General features: G+C 42.4%; 1 protein-coding gene across 2 annotated transcripts in view; it reads right to left on the bottom strand.

Annotated features, from left to right (window-relative positions):
• SPON1 (spondin 1) overlaps positions 1–14,389 on the bottom strand; it is a 271,896-nt gene extending 257,507 nt beyond the window's left edge. The window contains exons 1-2 of one of the 2 annotated variants that reach the window (XR_014544399.1): positions 13,481–14,289; positions 3,066–3,172 (exon numbers count right to left, since the gene is read on the bottom strand). Coding sequence is in view for 1 of the 2 variants with exons in the window: in XM_083598432.1 (XP_083454558.1) it covers positions 3,066–3,172; positions 13,481–13,730 (357 nt within the window). In the remaining variant the exon portion in view is untranslated. Of the gene's footprint in view, positions 1–3,065; positions 3,173–13,480 lie in introns of both variants that reach the window. The other variant, XM_083598432.1, reaches the window with a different exon arrangement.
• Between the last annotated feature and the right edge of the window lie 4,971 nt (positions 14,390–19,360).

A 19,360-nucleotide genomic window follows, 5' to 3' on the forward strand; every position in this document is an offset into this window, starting at 1 on the left:
CAGCCCTTCTGCTGCTGCACTTAATAAGGGTAGACTAAGAAGGTATTAGAAACCAAAATCTGCACCCCCACGTCAAGTTTCCTCTCATATACAGTCATACCTCTGGTTGCGTTCACTTCATGTTGCGGATTTTCAGGTTGTGAATGCGGCAAACCCGGAAGTGTTTACTTCCGGGTTTCGCCACATGTGCATTGCACAGAAGTGATCTACTTACAGACTTTTCAGGGTGTGAACAGCACCCTGAAACAGATCACGTTCGTAAGTAGAGGTACCACTGTGCTACATAATGTGAATTACAGTTTATTTCCCTTCTTGATGTCATTAGACTGGGCAGAACATAAGGTAGGTTGGGTGGCATGTTACTGAGAGGGAAGGGTGGGTGTGACATAGGACTGCCCTTTCACATGTCAGGCCTATATGTTTTTATGTGCAATTCTAATCTTACATACATATATAGGCTGCAGATATGAAAAACCAAAGAGTCCATCCAGATTGAAGGCAGGAACATCAGCATGTTCAATACACTCCATGTGTTTCTAAATTCTGTATTAGCAGAAAAGGAGCTTACAAACAGGGGACAATGAGTTTATTTTCACTGTCAGTTTCCTTGTGGCTCTCCAGAAAGTGTTTGATATGTTTTTTTCTAAAATGCTTAAGCCCATGTCACAGAATGGTAAACCTGTAAGAATACTAAATCTGCAAGAATAAATCCTATTCTAGTTTGGCAAACTCCATATTATTAATAGTGGATAATATTGTTATCAAGCAGAGAGTGCTTATTTTTCTGCTTAAACATCCTCAGCTGAAAGTTTCAGCAAAAATTAAGCTGCATGACTCAGTACAGATGTCTGTGAAGTATGAAAATGATCTGGGTTTAAAAAAAACAACCACCCCAGGCACAATAAAGTTAAGATTATGTATTTTATAGGATCACAACTGCTGGATTGATTGCACAAGTTATAAACTCTTCAATGAGCAAACAATTAAGATAAAAATGGACAAAGAGGAATTTATGTTGCCCCACACATTCTCTAAATGATAGAGTTGAGCCTTGACACTTCACTTATTAGTCGAGGTCACGGAGGGGGTGAGGTGGAGAATTCAGCAATATGACAATATGGTGTGCTATGATCAGGGAGGAAGTGAGGGAACTTGCAGGACCATGTGCTTGCTGGATACCAGGGTGGACCTAAGGGCACTCTTCCATTAGCAGAAAGCCTCTTAGGTAAAGGTAAAGGGACCCCTGACCATTAGGTCCAGTCGCAGACAACTCTGGGGTTGCGGCACTCATCTTGCTTTACTGGCCGAAGGAACAAGCGTACAGCTTCTGGGTCATGTGGCCAGCATGACTAAGCCGCTTCTGGCGAACCAGAGCAGCGCACGGAAACGCTGTTTACCTTCCTCTGGAGCGATACCTATTTAACTACTTGCACTTCATGCTTTCGAACTGCTAGGTTGGCAGGAGCAGGGACCAAGCAACGGGACCTCACCCCGCCGCAGGGATTCAATCCGCCGGCCTTCTGACCAGCAATCCCTAGGCTCTGTGGTTTAACATGCAGTGCCACCCGCGTCCCTAGAAAGCCTCTTACCTTCTCAGAAATGCTGCTTCCAGCTTTGCAAAGAGCATTGCATGAGAAAAGTTATCCCAAATTCAGAAGAGTTTCTCAGTTTGGGCCAGCCAAATTGTGTAACAGGTTACACAAGGTCATTCCCAAGACTTTTGTATGGCCCACTGGATTTATACACTGTATTTTCCGTATTGATATTCTGAAGCACAAATCAATGTTACATTGCAAGAAAACTTCTGTAAGCTCTTGCATAACTAGTTAAGGAACACGAAGCAGAAGGTAGGAATAAATGGACAGTTTTCCCAATGGACAGATGTCGAAAGTGAAGCCCACAAGGAACCTGTGTTTTTTTAACTTCTTCATTCATGATTTAGAGTTAGGAGTAGGTAGAGAGGCAGTAAAGTCTGCTGGTGATATCAGTTGTTCAAGGTGGTTAAAACAAAAAGGGATTGCAAGGAGCTCGGAAAGGATTTCTCCAAACTAGGTGAATGGGCAGTAAAATGTCATATACAATTCAGTGTAAGAAAGTGTAAAGTTGTGGTACATAAATCCTAATTTCACATATATGTTCATGCAGTCTGAACTGGAAGCTGTTGACCAACTGAATGAAGTGTTGAGGAAACTCCAGGTAGAAAACTCCCAAGTTCAGAGGAGGTAAACAAGAGCAACAGTGGTCTCACTAAGTCAGTGTAATTGATAAATATAATCTTTCTAGCAGTACAGATGCAAAAACAATATTCCTTCCTAACTTGAACTTGCTGTTTTTTATTTGCTTTTTAGTTCATGAACCATTAGGGAACATGAAAGTCATGTGATTAATGATTTCTTGGAAAACTCAAGGGCTCCAGGACAAAGCAGACCAGACTGCAGTTTGCTAAAGCACATTTCAGTAAGACAAAACTGCCACCCCATGCATAATTATTTAGGCGTAAATCCCAGTGAACTAAGTGGGACCTACTTCCAAGTGATGACGACTAGATTCAAACAACATAGCTATCAAAATACCACCATGTTAAAATAATATCTGCTAGTCTGGAAAAACGAATGTGGACAAAAAGAGACTAAGTGCTGGACAAAATAAACATTACAAAAATATTTGGAGCTGATTATATTTGTTATGAATAGCTGCATACCAGCATCAACTTCCGATTTCTTGCACCTTGTCTGTCAAATTATTTTAAGATTGCAATCCTATGCATACTTAACTTGGAAGTAAGTTCCATTGACTTCAGTGGGGCTTACTTCCAAGTAAACATGCCTAAGATTGAACTATAAGTGTATAAATCCACTGAACTCCGCAGCCAACTTAACAGCACATGCCAAAATCTTTTCCCGTAGAAATCTGATCTTTAGCTGGAGTTGCAAAGCTTATCCCATGCCTGCAACTACAGAGATATTGATATCAACACAAATAGATTATGTTGTTTTGTACAGTATCCATCCTGCTGTGAAATAACCATCCAGACAGACTCTCTGAAGGTGAAGCCAGCTACTCACCTGAAAAGTCCCTGCGTGGTCTTCTTCTTTCTCTCCCTCTTTGCCCTCTTTCAAAGCAATCAGTGTGAATCCACGAAAATAAGCTGGAGTGGCAGCGGAAAGTGTTACTGGGGGCGAAAAGGCAGGAAAATAAGACTTTTAAAATGAGTTTGTTTCTACAGAGCTTTTAAACAAGATACTTTAGACAGTACTGGCTCCGGATTCATTTATTTTTTTTTACAGTGGGTGGTGGCAGGCTTCAGTCATGGCACTGTCAGTCAGGTCCCTTCACCTGAAGAAAACAGGGCATGCAAACAGTGAATTCTCTTAGACTGCTTATGATGTTCTTGGATATTCTGTGGAAAGTGGAAATGGTAGGGCTGTTTGAGGCCCCTCTGCTGGACTTGGGGCCCTGGAAAATGTCCACATCTACCACCTTGATCTTGGCAAACACTGGGCTAACTTTTTACTAATGTTAGAAGACCAGCCACCATTTCTTAATAATGCTTTTATATATGCATATTACCTTACAGTGTTTCAAAATACTTTATGTACATTATTTTTTGGAATCTTTACAAGAACACCATAAAGTCAATCAACGCTATTATCCCTATAATTCAGATGGGGGCTGTGGCAGCTGAGAGCGGCTGTCCAAAGGCCGCTTGGCAATTTCACAGAAGAAGCAACGTTTAAAGTGCTAACTTCCTGCTTGGCGGTGATCTCCCACAGTCGGCTGGAAGTGGAATTAAAACGGTGGTTCCATACAGCAGTTAATGCAGCTCTCTTGTTCCTTGTAACAATCCTACATTCCTGCAAAGCAGTCATACTAAGGAGTGAATCCACTGTTCATGCACAAGGCTTCACGTTCTAGAAAGTATGCTTAACTTGCAGTTTTACCTCTCTTCTTTTAACTAGCCCAGCAACACAACCTGCTGAACTTGAGCTGTTGTACAACACCAAGAGCATTTTATTTAAAATTTGTATTTGGAATTAAGTGTCCAGTTAGTGCCAATGGGTTTCTCTCTCCCCTCCCCCACAAATGCCAGTTTCATGAGAAGAGTTTTCTTTAGGACCTCAGGAGGAGATGAAAGCAGATAGCTCAGCTGGTAGAGCATGAGACTCGTAACCTCAGGCCTGTAGGTTTGAGACCCGCATTGGGTGAAGGATTCTTGCATTGCTGGGGTTTGGACTAGATGATCCTCATGGTCTCTTCCAACTCTACAATTCTATGATTCAAGCACTCCCTCTGTGTGTGCTCTGATCCTGTTAATTACTAGCCTCAGCCTTCCACAAACATTTTGCTATTAAAACAAACAATGCATGTTAAATGCAAAGGTGCATTTGCATTAAATGTTGCACATAGTTTGGTTGTGATGTGCCAGAGATTCCTATTGGAGAATGAAGAGCCCTTTTCTACCAAACTTGACTTTTGGTCAAATTGTTCTTATTACTTTTAGTAACACTTTGTGCAGAATCCTGCTTTATTTCTATGTAGTCTTATCTGTCAGTGAGAGTTTCCAAATAAGTAGATTCTCAATAAATGTATATACTTGTATTGATAGTTCTGGTTTTGATTCCTTTCCAAATGATTCCTTCCACTGAATTTTCTTTTTCATTGCTACAAGAGATCAGAATCAATATTTCCAGACAGCTGTCTACTTTGACCTCTTTCCTTAGTTTCAGCCACTTCAGAAACTACAGATGATTTTGTTTTTAGGGGGATTTATTTCCTTTTCCTTTCATTAAAAGTATAAAAAGACTTCACTTTAGAACAAAATAACGTAGTGGCAGCTTCCACACTTTCTCCTGCTTACAAATAAGTCCAGCTGAGGATGTCATGGTGCTTTCAGAAAGGATAGTCACCCAGGAAGTGCAGACCATGGGGGAGATGAAAGAAAGGTCACTCACAAACACCCCATGGTCACCTTGAAACCAAGGCAAGCTCAACAAAAAACCTACCCCTCATCTATGAAAAATTCTTCTTTCTCCTTTGATAATTTCCATATGCAGTTCCTTTTCTCATTGACAGAATGGTTGGAAAAAGCACTTGGTGGGGGGGGGGAATCACCACATAAAAGTAATGTAGAGTAGACCCATTAAAATCAATGAGCTTGACTAAGTTATGCCCATTAATTTCAATAGGTCTATTCTGAGCAAATCTTAGTGGAATATCACCCCTCAAAACAAGCACAATCTCAGTCGAAGCTAAACTCAGCAAACAGAATTAGTATGTTATGGCAGTGGTTCATTAGGTCAATATCCATTTCCACCCCTTCTTGTATAAATCCCTTCTTAGTTAGTAGGATTCACATTTGTTCCTCCTACAGAGAAATGTGATGGGATCACAGCTACACAGATAAATGCTTAATTCCCTTCCTTTATACAACAAAGCCACAGTAGCACTGACTAATGCAAAGCTAGGCAAAATGTCAAAAGTGCATTGCCGAAGGGAATGGATCTCTCTACCCATATTTTTTTCTACTCTGTACTAAACAATGTACTTCAGTTTTCATATTGCTTTTTCAGAAGAGGCCACAATAAACCAAAATGTCACATCAAATTGTCAAAGAGGAGTTGTTTGTTGGTTACTTTTTAGGCAGGGGAGGACCCACTTTGAAATAAAACTAAAACATTTTCTATGGACAAAATTACTTGTGAATTCCCTGCAGATTGATTGCATAATGCTTAACTAAACTGGTTGCAGATCACAGTTTATTCTATTAAAAAGAATGTATACAGTGGAGAATTCAAACCAGTGTTTAACACTCTGGTGGAACTAGTGTATTATTCCAGTTTAATATAAACCAATAAAACGGAATCTTCAGTACGATCTATTTTTTTTTCTGCTTATGGGAATAATTTTATGTGTTCTCATTTTAGTATTCTCTTTCATGAGTAGGTGAGCATCTAGTGCTCATGATTTATATGGCAAGCCTCCTAATTTTATCACATCATGGAAGCCAGTGCTACAGCCTTCCAGAGTCATTTGACTACATGAGTCTCCTAGTTATTAGCCCCCCACCCCATTTCCCCAGTTCTCCTGGTTATAGGGCAAAATCTGAATACATGAATACTAAAATCAAACAAATACTCACAGTGTATTCATACTTAAAAGTTTCTGCATTTGATAGTACAGTGGTACCTCATTCCGGAGGTCCGTTCTTAACCTGAAACTGTTCTTAACCTGAAGCACCACTTTAGCTAATGGGGCCTCCCACTGCTGCCGCGCCGCCAGAGCCCGATTTCTGTTCTCATCCTGAAGCAAAGTTCTTAACCTGAAGTACTATTTCTGGGTTAGCGGAGTGTGTAACCTGAAGCATATGTAACCTGAAGCGTTTGTAACCCGAGGTACCACTGTAATGCTGTGTTCTTTTTAAACAGCTGACTCACAATTACAAACTAGCAATTATTATTTCCATCCATGTACTCTTGTATAATATCATGCCAGTATGTAATCAAGAGAAAAGTGCATTGTAACTGATACAGCACCCAAATTGGGAAAAGTTTGCCAACTATTATTTCTAGTAGGGTTTTTACAATAGCCTCTATCTCACACCCCCCAACCCCACATTATAACTTCAAGCAATTAGGCCAATTGGTGCTTTTCCCTAGGAGAGGTCCCATCTTAATCATTTCAGTGGAACTTACTCCCAACCAAGTATGCATAGGATTGCAGCCTAAGCCATACACAACCCATCAGCCCTGATTGATGGCTTGACCAGTGCTTGGCAAAGCAACCCTCCTGGTTTCCCCCACCCACCCACCCACTTAGGTAGGTTTATCAAGCCCCTTGTGAACTTCAAATCTAAATTAATGTTCTGTATCTGTCTTGGTGACTTACAAATGTATGCATGTAAAGTAAAATGTGCCAAACCTTCCAGATCATGTATTTTATTTATTGTATTCTTTTCTTGCTCTTCTTTTAGAGAAAGGCTATCATGAGAAACCCAGTTCTCTGATCTCCCAATCAGGGGTTCAGAAAAGGTAAGCAATGTGTAGGACTGGGGCCAAATTTATATCTGATGATCCAAACCAGATTGTGAAACAAATCCAAGCAAAACAAAATCCAATCACAAAGACAGCCAAGTGACCCCTTTTGTTAGGACCAGCATGCTTTATATATGCAAGGTTCATCATGTGATATGTAGACAACTCTTTGTCAGGCTGGACATTCCAGTATACCTGACAGATTGTCTCCATCCCCATGGCTCAGCCCAGATACTGAGGTCCTCCTCTGATGGTCTTCTGCTGGTTCCATCACTGAGAGAAGCGAAATTACACAGAACCAGGAAGAGGGACTTCTTGGTAGTGGCACCCTCCCTGTGGAACACCCTCCCTTCAGGTGTTAAATAGATAAAGAACCACACAACTTTTAGAAGACATCTGAAGGCTGGGAAGTTTTTAATGCTTGATGTTTTATTATGTTTTTATATATGCTGTAAGCTGCCTAGAGTGGCTGGAGAAACCCAGCCAGATGGGTGGGATATAAATAAATTATTATTATTATTAGACAAATAGTAAAAGAGGAAAAATAGATGATGAATGTTCAAGACAGACAAAATATAATACATCTTCACACACTGCATAGTTAAACTGGGGAGTTTGCTACCACAAGCTATGGTAATGGCTACCAGCTTGGATGGCTTTAAAAGATTAGACAAATTCATGGAGGATAAGGTTCTTCCGTAACTCTTAGCCACAATGACTATGTTCTACCTGCACTGTTGAAGTATGCCTCTGAATACCAGTTGCTGGAAACAGAAGGTGCGGAGAGTTCTGACATGTTTTGGTTCTGCTTATGGTCTTCCCATGGGCATCTGGTTTGCCACAATGAGCAGAGAGGCGTAGGTGGTCCTTTGGCCAGATCCAGCAGGGCTCTTTTCATGCTAAGATATTTCTGACCCCACCCCACCAAGCTTATCCATGCACTGAGTTTTTAAAATCTGAAATTGAAAGCACTTTCAGACATAAGGATGTATCCAATGGTTTCTGAACATAAAGCTGCTGAGGCAATGCTCCTCTCCATTAAAGTTCCCTACCCACCTTTGATAGTGACATCAACAGTTGTGGATGGTTACTCAAAATGTTGTGCCTTCTTACACAGCCACTGTTAGCTGGTGCCTCTATTTGCAGAGAGACCTATGCCATTAAGCCCACCAATGTAGATCGATTAACCCCATTGCAACCCTTAGCAGCATTAGATCACACCATAGGAAGGAGGCCCCCACATGATTGTTGCTGCATATGAAAGGGCCCTCAGGCACAGTCCCATGTCTGTTAAAGGGGTGGGAGTCAGGATGAACTATTAGTGACCCTCTCTCTGCTTCGGTTCCAGAATTGCTGCTCACAGTTCTAGAAAATCAAAACTCCCACAGTTATTTAATCTTTTAAAAATCATGTACCGATTTTCATTTGTAGCAAAATGCCAAAGTAGTTTTTAATATATTAAAATGATATAAAATCCATTAAAACTGATGACTCAAACATAGCACAATAACTAGGACACTGGGCAGCAGGAAACACTTGGTTTTCACTTGATGGAAACACCTATCTTTGGAGCCATCTTAATCTCAGTAGGAAGAGCATAATATGGTGGGTGCCACACATAAGAGTGTAATACTACTTTCCTGCCCTTTGCCCCAACACTGATGGGATGGTACCGGGGCACAGAAACTGTGGCTCCCCAGAAGTTGTTGGACTCCAATTCCCATCAGTCCCTGTTCAATAGCCATGCTGGCTGGGCTGATAGGAGGAGATAAATTCATGGAAAATAAGGTTATCTTTTTTAAAAAAATAATAATTTTTATTCATTTTTCAAACATTTTTGTACAATCTACTCATACTTTATCACACAGTCATCAATTTTTGACTTCCCTCAATTTCTCTGCCAATTTTTCGTTACAGTTTCTGTTGTTAACGCATTTCTAAACTTACTATTGCCTTTAGCCATTCCTCTACCTTTCATTTACTTCTTTTTTACAATATTTCTTAATTTTTCAGGAAAACAAGGTTATCAATGGCTACAAGTCATAAGGGCTATATATTACCTCCAGCATCAGAGGCAGTATGTCACTGAATACCAGATCATGAACAAGAGAGTGCTTTTGCTTATGAATTGGCCACTGTGGGTGACATGATCCTGGACTAGATAGGCCTTTGCTGTGATCCTGTAGGATTATTCTTTGTTACTGTCTCTACAGTCAAACCTTGGTTCCCAAATGGCTTAGTAGACAAACATATTGGCTCCCAAACGCCAAAAACCCGGTTTTCGAACTTTTTTTTGGAAGCCAAACATCAGATGTGGCTTCTGCTTGAGCACAGGAAGCTCCTGCAGCCAATCGGAAGCTGCACCTTGGTTTTCGAATGGTTTCAGGAGTCAAACGGACTTCCAGAACGGATTACGTTCAAGAACCAAGGTACCACTGTATAGGCAAATTTGGCAGCTCTGTGAGACAGGACTAGAACAGAAATTGTAAGCTTGTAAAAAAGCAAAGCTCAGGAATTGTTTATTACAGGTACTTATGTATCTTTTAGTTTCAGGAGGGGAGGGTTCAATCTGCAGCCATATTTTAATGCTTTTTACCTACAATCATAAAATGAAAAATGTTTTTCTAAACTATTGCTAAGAGTGTCAAAGTTTTAGCAGGCAGAGTGTTAGGAAAACACCTACACTCATGATGCTAAAAAGAAAATCAAAAGAGCTGGCAACGACTTCCTCTGCCACTTAACTGAAAGAATTGAGAGAGCTACCTTGGATACAGCAGGCAAGAGGATAACCGGGACCCAAATGTAGACTTCACAGCACAATCATATGCATATTCAATTTGCTTGAGCATAAGTCCCACTGTGTTCAGTTGCACCTACTCCCAGTTACATGTACATAACATTGCAGCCTTAGACTTTTGTCATGCTTCAGGCAAAGGAAGACCTGGGAGGTTGAGGAACAGGCAGAGAAGGAACTTTCCTACCTTACCCTCCTCATGCTCTCAGGTGAAGACAACTCTTTTAGGTTTATCTCATCTCTCCTATTGCTTCTGGAACAATGCAATCACTACAGATACCACATAAAGCATATATAGGCACTGCATTTAAATAGTAGTTTAAATGGCTATCCACACCTCGCCCTGGAATCCCAGGGAATGTATTTTGGTGAGAATGCTAAAATAAATCAAGTACACTGACAGGAAGGAGGCTTTTCTCATCCTCACAGAATTATTTCAATGGCCCTTTACATATTGCCTCCAAAGAAGAACTGTAAGAGAGGGAGAACAAACCGGATGGGACACAGTGTTGCCTAAAATGTGCACCCACTAACTATATGAATAATTGCTTTGCTTTTGGTAAAAAAAAAAAATGAGGTGCTTATATACTGATAAAAGTGTCATGGGTGCCAACAGAAAATGGCTGCCATGGGCAGCAAAGAAAGAGGTCATGGTACTCTGTACTGGTGGGTACTGTTACAGAAAAAGCCGTATGTATAGGTGCAAATTTAGAAACAACGAGTATAACTTAAATACATATAAGGATAGTAGGGAAGGCTAGATAAGACATGTGCCTGCTTAGTCTGCTGTCCAGATGCTAATTGTTGATGGGCAATTCCTAGGCCCTCTCTGCTCTCCCCCGTTTAATGGTTCTTTATCTTTAAGCCCTTCAAATCAAGGAGTGTCCCCTGTAAAGTAGGACATATGGCCACCCTCCTCAGAAAGGACAAAAGGCACACTGACAGTTGTTTTACAAGCTGCACCTTTCCACATGTGGCCATGTTTTCTACCCTCCACGTGACAGAATCCCTTTTGAGCCCATGAATGCAAACAAGGCAGCACAGATTATCAACATGTCCTGAACATATGCTAGTAAAGAGAGAAATGTGTGGTGAACTCTTCCACAGGAACATTTTCCAGACACATCCTGCCACGTGGAGACCAAACTATTGGCCAAAGGGGAAATCAGTTGTGTGAAGCATCTGCTAGGCAGGAAAACAACTTGTCCCAAGTTCCAGGCCATCCCATGATATTTTGCTGCCTGAGGTGGAGCAGCAAATGGTGCCCTCCACCAAGACAAGGTGGACCCGAGGCACAAAATCCCACAAGCACCTCTTCATCTCCCTGGCAGCACATATCCAGCAGCAATCAATTAAATAACCAACAAGTCATCTGCCTGAAGTGGTCACCTCCCTCTGCCAGCTCTGCCATGTGTTGATTCCTCTCTCTGCAAAAGTGTGAATCTTCTTCCCATGGTTAAAAACCACCTCACACCCTGTGCTCATCCAAAGAGAAGCAGCAGTTGTGAACAGGAAAACCATGCTTGCTCTTTCTGTTTGAATAACAGCTCCAGGTGGCAAAGCCTTCTACCAGAAACCCCACACAGTGACAAAAACACATAAGAAATAGACTAAGGATTTGGCACCAGGAGGTTCCCCCTCTCCCCCACTAATGCTTTCAGTCCCTGTTAACATCATTTGCTGAATCTTTGGCTATAACTCAGCTGTCTTTCTCAGCATCTTCTGCCCAGTATTTCTTGCTTCCTGGTAATTTATAGGCAACAAAGCCTCAGTTTGTCCTTAATTAATCAGCTTTGCCTCTTACACAGATTTTGTTCAGATAAGACAGATATTTTCTAAGATCACTGTTATTACTTTTTTTAAAAAACCAAACAACTGAGCCTAGGAAGGATTTTTTCCCCAGACTGTGTGATGTCATTTCATGTTGCATGAGAGAGACTTGTTAAATTCTTGTGACAGTTAATAAAAATAAAGCTAAGTGACAACATTAAACTGCTGTAGGAAACATAAAGTTATACTTACAACATTTTCTCATGCTCCTCCCATCTGGCTAAGTTTTAGGAGGATCTGGAAGAATTTAGCTTTGAAAACTACAAGTAATGTGTGCTAAATTTCCAGTGTCACATCCTCTAATGAGCCAGAGATCAGAATCCGAAAACTTTTACTACTCGTAAATGTGTGTGTAAATGATTATTTGATTGCATTCTGCTGGCAAAAACTTCATATTTCCTCCAAGTTTGTTCTGGAAGTTTATTTGAAAGTCTATTTTCCCCTCCAGATCCAAGAAACAAAAAACCCTTCTTGGCAACTAAAAACAATACTCTGTAGAACTTTTCACTGCGAGTAATTTTCAAACCTTTGCAAGAATATTTCCAGGCCATTAAGAAACCAAATAGGCAGATGCCAAGTTGACTTGGCACAGAAAAGAGTTGCAAACTCAAAGTTTAGCTGGTCACCTGTTCATGGAGAATAATTTAGGGTATGGTAATTGTTTTACACGTAGATTCAGCTTTATTTCTTTTATTCAACCCATTTTCCTTCCAACTGTAAAAAAATCCCCAAACCCCAAATATTCACAAGTGGATAACATTCCCTTTCCTAAGAATATAATCCTGTCTGGGTTTGCCTCATGGGAGAAGGAGGATGCTCTTTCACTTACTTTAGCTAAAGGTTGTGGGGGTGGGGGAAGATGCCAACCTCAAAAGTTGGGGCTACCGTAAGGTAACTAGGTTAATGAGTTTGCAGTGTTAATGGGATCTGACACTTTTGCTCAAGGGCGCATTCAAGGTGGGCTTATTTTCCCAAAATATTTTAAAATAATAATCGGGGGGGGGGGGGATGAAGTGCCCTGCTAGGGAAGTTAGATATTATTATCTTAACAGTGATCTGCTGTTCAAGATGAAAATGTGATTTGTAGATATTTCTCCTATTATAAGGAGACACTCTGATTCTGAGAAAACTATAGGAAACCTCTGAGCAACATTTTGTAGAATATTCACCCTCAGGACACTTGCTGCCAGGAGTAGGTGAGACTGTTTTTCCTTCATCCACTTGCCAAGGTTTTTTTTTACTTCTTGGACTATGTTTTCAGCGCCAGGGCTCATCCTGAGTGCTCCTGAGGGCATGCAGATTTCTCAGGGCAGGAATTACAAGTAGCATAAAAGCCAAGTAGTTAGCCTGGGACCTAAGCAGAAACTGTGAGGAAAGCTGGTGCCTTTTCTTGGCCCATCTGCTCTCCAGTCCTATTGCTTTTCCTGTCGCACAGCAAGACCACTAGCAGCCTATTAAGTATCTTCTGCCAAGTGAAATAATTTCTAGTCGCAACGCTGGAAAAGTGCAAGGGGCAATTAAGGTAAAAAGAGTAAGTCTGGGTGCTGCGTCGTAGAACAGGGCTTCCTTTTACCCCCCGTTAGCATGCATTAAGGGGGTGGGGAGGGAGAGATAGCAACACACACAAACTCGATTTAAAAAAACCGAAGAAGTCTTGCTCCTTATTTGCGTAGCAAAGCAACCCACCCCCCTAACCAGCGTCGTGCATCGCAGCAAGTTGCCTCCGTCCAGAGAGGAAGACCTCTCCCCCCCCCCCCCCCGCCCACCATCCCGGTTAGTTGCCCGACACTTGCTGCGCCCTTTGGAAGCGGCCAGCCCCACTTACCTCTGTAACTGTTTCCGGGCTTGTAGAAATCCGGATCGCCTTCCACGCGGAGGCTAAATTCATTATATCCCTCTCGCCTCGTGCCTTGGGCTCGCAGGATCCGGCTGCAGTAGCCTTCGGATTTGGGGGTTCTCTCTAAGGTCTCGTCGGCGAAGGAAGCGAATGTCACCAAGGGGAAAGCGCACGCCAGCAGCGGCAAGACTCGCCAGTACCCGGAAGACTGGCGAGGGGCTGCAGGATCAAGCCCCATCCTGGGGCGCTCTCAAACCCCGACGACGACAGCAACTTTGCGGGAGGTGGCGGGGAGGGGAGCAGACTCGACAAAGAGGCAATGCTTATATCTGGCCGGGGCGGCAAGAGAGAAATAAAAATCGCAGCATGGGCAGCTTGGAAGCGAGGGCAAGGGAAAGATCCCCCCTCCCCTCCGCGCGCTCTCTTCCCCTCTTCTTGTCTCCGGAGAAAGCGAAGCCAGGAACTAAGCAACGCAGCCTGCGCTCGGCTGCAGCCCGCGATGGGTGCCCGACCCCCCGGCTGCTCCCCCGGTGCGCGGAGGAAAAGCCAGAGCAGGGAGGGAAGCGGCTCGATCTCAAGGACCACCTTAGCCGATGCGAAGGAGAGCAGCAGCAGCAGGAGGAGGAGGAGGAGGACTCATCTTGCCCAGATCCGAAGTGAAGTGCTGTTTTGTTTCAGACCTTGTGATTAGCAGCTCGGCGATGTTTACTTAGGCAGCCGAGCTCTCTTCGCAGGGGTCGGCGAAATAGCGGAGCAAGGGTGCGTGGGTGGCTGCGCGGCGCCGGCGCCAAGACACGTGTGTGTGTGTGTGGTGGGGAGTGTTCCCCACGGGGAGGATCGAACGGGAAGGCTTTGGGAACCGTTCGCCGTGCCCGAGTCTATAGGAACTCCGCGGGTGAGAAGGGACACCGAGGCGGAATGCCTTCCTTAAAAAGCCTCCCCCCGGGGCAGAGGACCCCTGAGGTAGAGGGACACGTGTCAAAGCCGCTCCTACCTCCAAGCCTCCCGCAAGGCTCGAAGTTTCCGAAGGGCAAACTTTGGCAGCATCACGAAGAAGGGGGTATCATTTGTTATTTGAAGGATTCATCATTATTTATTAAATTTCTAGAGCGCCCTTCATTCGAAGACCGCAGGGCGGTTTACAAAACCGCACAAAGCTAAAGAGATGCCCCCAAAGCAAATAAAAGAAGAAGGTGTGTTGCACAGCAGCCCGATCCTATGTGTGGTTACTCGAAAGAAAGCACCACTGACAAATTGCCTGGTTATCCGAGGGTGAAGGGTAGTATAGAAATTTAATAAATAAAGAATGAATAAATAAATTCAGTGACACGTACATGGAAATAAAAATGTTGTTATAGAATAAGGCAGGTGGTTTGTGACTGGCTGGTGGATGGAGTCAGTGGTGCCCTTGGGCTCCCACTTAAGTAGAACTGGCAGGAGGGTTAATAATAACAATAACAATAACAATAACAATAACAATAACAATAATAATAATAATAATAATAATAATAATAATTTATTACTTCTACCCCGCCCATCTAGCTAGGTTTCCCCAGCCACACTGGGCGGCTCCCAACAGAATATTAAAAACATGATAAAACATCAAACATTAAAAACTTCCCTAAACAGGGCTGCCTTCAGATGTCTTCTAAAAGTCAGATAATTGTTTATCTCCTTGACATGTTCCTTGTTTACTTCCTTGACAAGTTACCTTGCTACATGTTGACACAAGCGAAATAATGGACATTGCCAGCTCAAGGTGGTCTCCACAATATCATTAATTCCAGAGTCTTCAACTACCAAACTGCACCACTGGATGGAGTCTTTGGAGGCAGGAGTGCTGCTAGTTTTGGTGGATAGTGCAGTTGAGGCGGGAAGGTTTGAAGGCTTGGGTCTACCAGCAGGGGACCTGGCTGATTAGAGTGCAGGAAACAACACAACAACGAACTGCAACTCCCTGAGGTACAAAGCATGTTTCCTACACCAAAACACCTGGTTATGGATCCAAGGCAAGAATATTGACCAGAAAGGTAAAATACCTGATGGTAGATCTGGAGTGAATAACTGCTAGGTCCAGAGTGCAGAAACTATTTCAGCCCAAGGGCCACATTCCCTTGTCAGGAACCTTTTGAGGGCCACATGGGTGGGCAGGACCAGGTGGGGACAGAAGCCAAAGCAGGTGAAGCAACAGTTGTGACTCTTACCTAAGGGCTCATCCACTCTTCTGTTTGTGCCACAATTTCTAGGCACCGGTCTGATTTGTTTTGGTTTTTTTTTTTTTTGTTTTTTGTCCCAACACTTGGGAAAAGCCACTATTTAGTACTAAATTGGAACAAATGTCAATCTGTGGGAAGCCCTATGTTTCAGCCACACAGAAGTCAAAGGAATCTATACACCTACCTACATCTTTCTCTGTCCTTAGCTCCACAAGAGACATTATGAGGAAAACAACAAGCCAGGAAAAAAGCACTTGTGGAAGCAAGAGAGCAGGACCAGAAAGAGCTGTGGCCTGGAAAGGAGTAATTCCCCAGGGAGATGCCCAGTGACCAGGCCTGAGGTCCACCACAAATGGGATGAAAAGGCATGTCAGCAGCAATATTTTCAGTGGCTCAAAAGCCTTTGTAATTGGGTTCACTTTGCAGAATGCTTTTGGCCTGTTGCAAAACTGTCAATCAGGACTGAGCAGGAGCCCCTTGAAAGAAATAAGTAAAGGAAGCTGGAAAAGGGACTCTTGGAGTTTCTGCTCTCTCACGTCTTCAGTCTAACTTACTTTGCACATTTGTGGCCAACTGCTGCTGCTGCTGGTCCACATTGCCAACCATAGAAGCCAACTCCTAGGGACTGAGGTTCCTCTGCCCCCCAATAAAATATTTGAGAGGGTGGGGTCCCAAAGTTGATGGGCATTACCATTCAAATTGTGTGTGTGTAGCATATTTTGCGATTATCTGGGGTGAGGCTTACTTGTCCCCCCCAATATTTTATTCAAGTTGGCACCCCTGCCAACTCAAGACATACTGAACCCCTGAGAGATAACCATCAACAGGCACCAGGCAGGATGCATCATTTAGATATTTCCAATCCATTGGCCATCATCACCAAGGCATGCATCTCTGGCATTTTTTCCTCCCTCGCTACAGGAAAAGCACAGGACTGGTCAGGACACAGCAGCTACTAGGGAAGATAATATGATGAAGGAAAAGGACTGCTCATGGTGCCCTCATCATTTTCCTTTAAAGTGAATGCATTATCTCCCCATAACCAAGAAGCATCCTGTATTTACATTTTTAAAGAAACATGCAGGGGTTCTTTTATCCTTCCATTTCAAGTGTTAATTCAGGAGGCATTAATGAAGCCAGATGAAGGAATTGAGAGGGTAAAAGAGAATGGCTCCATATCTACAACAATAACATTGAGTCCCAATAGACCACCTGATTCCTCAGTGAGAAGATCGGTCATGGTGAACCACCGATATGGGTGACCTTTTCCACAGTGTATTGGCTGTGTTCTAGCAATATTCTCATAGTAAGCCTAAATGAAATGAGTCTTCTCTTGAAGGTGAAAGGGGCCTGCAGCTGGAATGGCACAGATTCCTTTTTAGATCACTCACTGTTGAAAGGTTCCTTGAAAGTACTCTAGTCTATGGCCCTATATTATACAGTGTGACATAGAGTGTTCTGCTCTGTACAAAATATATTATTATTATTATCATCATCATCACCACCACCACCATCACCATCATGCACTTTCATCCTAGTTTCTGCACACAAAATGGGTGATTAAATAAGTAGAAAAGCATGATTCTATTTCACATTGTTCCAGTTCATGCTACAGGCTGCATATACACCATGCACACATCCCCTCCCCAAAGCCCATATTAAAAAATGCTTTAAAATATTTATCAAGACTAATAGGGTCGTTGTGTAGGATTTCAGGTTGATGCATAAAATGCAAAACCTTTTGTTAGGCCTATGATGTTGGGACTGGGGGGGGGGGGCAACAAGCCTTGCAAGTGACTGCAGGGAGGGACTGTGAGCCACATCATGGGAGAGCTGTTTCTAGGATCAAGATGAAGCTGTTGGATGTTGTTAATGTAATCTTGTTATATCTGTAGTACTAATAGATGATAAATAGATGATATATATTTGGTATGTTGCTCTTGTATTATTTTGTTACTATGAAACTTTTGTGCTGTTCGTTTCTGAAATGCTTTCATGTTTCCTTTCTTGTAAGCTGCTTTGAGCATGATTCTGTTTGTGGAAAAGCAGCATACAAATAAAATTATGAACGAATGGTATAGGTACCCACATAGTAAAGGTCTGGTTCTGGTAAACCAGGCTGTCTAAAGATTGATTGAGTCAGGGCAGAGATAGCTCTGGCATGCTGCTGCAAGTTGAATGATGGCTTTTAGGAGTTTAGTAGTACATTGATCAAGAACAGTCATCGTGCGTTTTGCAAAAACTCAAGAGTTCACTTGTCAGATAAGGGAAAAGATTCATTTGAAAGGTTACCGAGGTCAAATTTCTTAATTCTGTGCCTGTAGATTAGGAAGAAGAGTGTGCAGGAATGAACACGGGTGTATAAGCTAACGCCTGGAATGAATGATTCCAGGAAACCTCCTGCACTTTAAATAATTGAGTTTAGCCACCTTCATCTGCCCCTGCCAATATGCTACCATCATGCAAAAAAGCCAGTGTCTTTTTTTTAAAACCATTCAAGACCTGGACCTAAATATATGTTGCTTCCACACTAGCTGTTATCTCTGGAACAGACCTAATTTTTCACTCCATTATTATGAAGAATCCAGGCAATGTTGCTGCCCAGCATTGCCTTCCAGTGTTTTCCATCTATCCTCCTGTCTTTATTAAAGCCTGATTTGTAGCACACACAAGAAGTATTAAAATCCAACTGCAGTACCAGCTTGTCCTGTAGGAAGCTATTACCAAGCGTTTTCGCAGCTACAGTGCCTTTAATTAATAGCTTCCTCCTGGGCCCTTTTAAAATGGCTCCTGCCTGTAATTAGTTCCACCCCCCTAACTTAGTTGTGACATTCCTGAATTCACCCTGAATTAGTCAGTTCCTGTTTTCTGGGAAGACTTACATAACTAGTTTTGTTTTTGCCTTTAGATCAATGGCTCATCGTTTTTATTCCAGGGAAAGCAAAAGGAATATTAAGATGCAGCTGTTCCCCATTGTCTCCAGGGTCAAGGGAATAAGCAAATTTTGGAAACTCTTTGCCTGGAAGGAGTGGGTCCTGGACAGTCTATATATCAATAAGTTCTATTGGACAGAAGTATATGAAACTTCACTGAGCCATAGACTCCAAACTGTTTTGGCTTTCATTGGTGCTAATGTCTGAACAATTACCCTCTACAGTTAAGTCAGTTCACTAGCAATTATCATGAATAAAGGAAACAGAATGGATCACTCACCTATTCTACCCATACATACTTATATTTATTATACTACGCTATAAGAAATTGTGGAAATCAAGTGTTCCTTTATCCAATGTCCCCTGCCGCCAAGAAAAAACATAGCAGGGACTTGAATCACTAGGATATTGTGTAATCAGAGTAATCAGCCCAGTGTATCATGATGTATTAGTGACAAAACTTTATCCAGTTTGGGGGTCTTGCACCCGTCACAGTTGAATCATATCATCACCATCATAAGTGTAATGAAGTAAGGGATGAAGTAAGAATTTGTTCAGTCTGCTTTTCACAGCAGACCTACTGAATCCGACACTCTCAGACTTGCTCATAAATCAGAATGCAACTCCCACTTCTCTGGATCTTGCTGTGCAGTTTTGGTGCATAAACTACATTCCCCCCCCCAATACCCAGATGTGGTCTGATCAGTATAGAACACAGC

This window comes from Podarcis filfolensis (genome assembly GCF_964270895.1).
Source record: "Podarcis filfolensis genome assembly, chromosome: 1".
Classification (NCBI taxonomy): Eukaryota; Metazoa; Chordata; class Lepidosauria; order Squamata; family Lacertidae; genus Podarcis; species Podarcis filfolensis.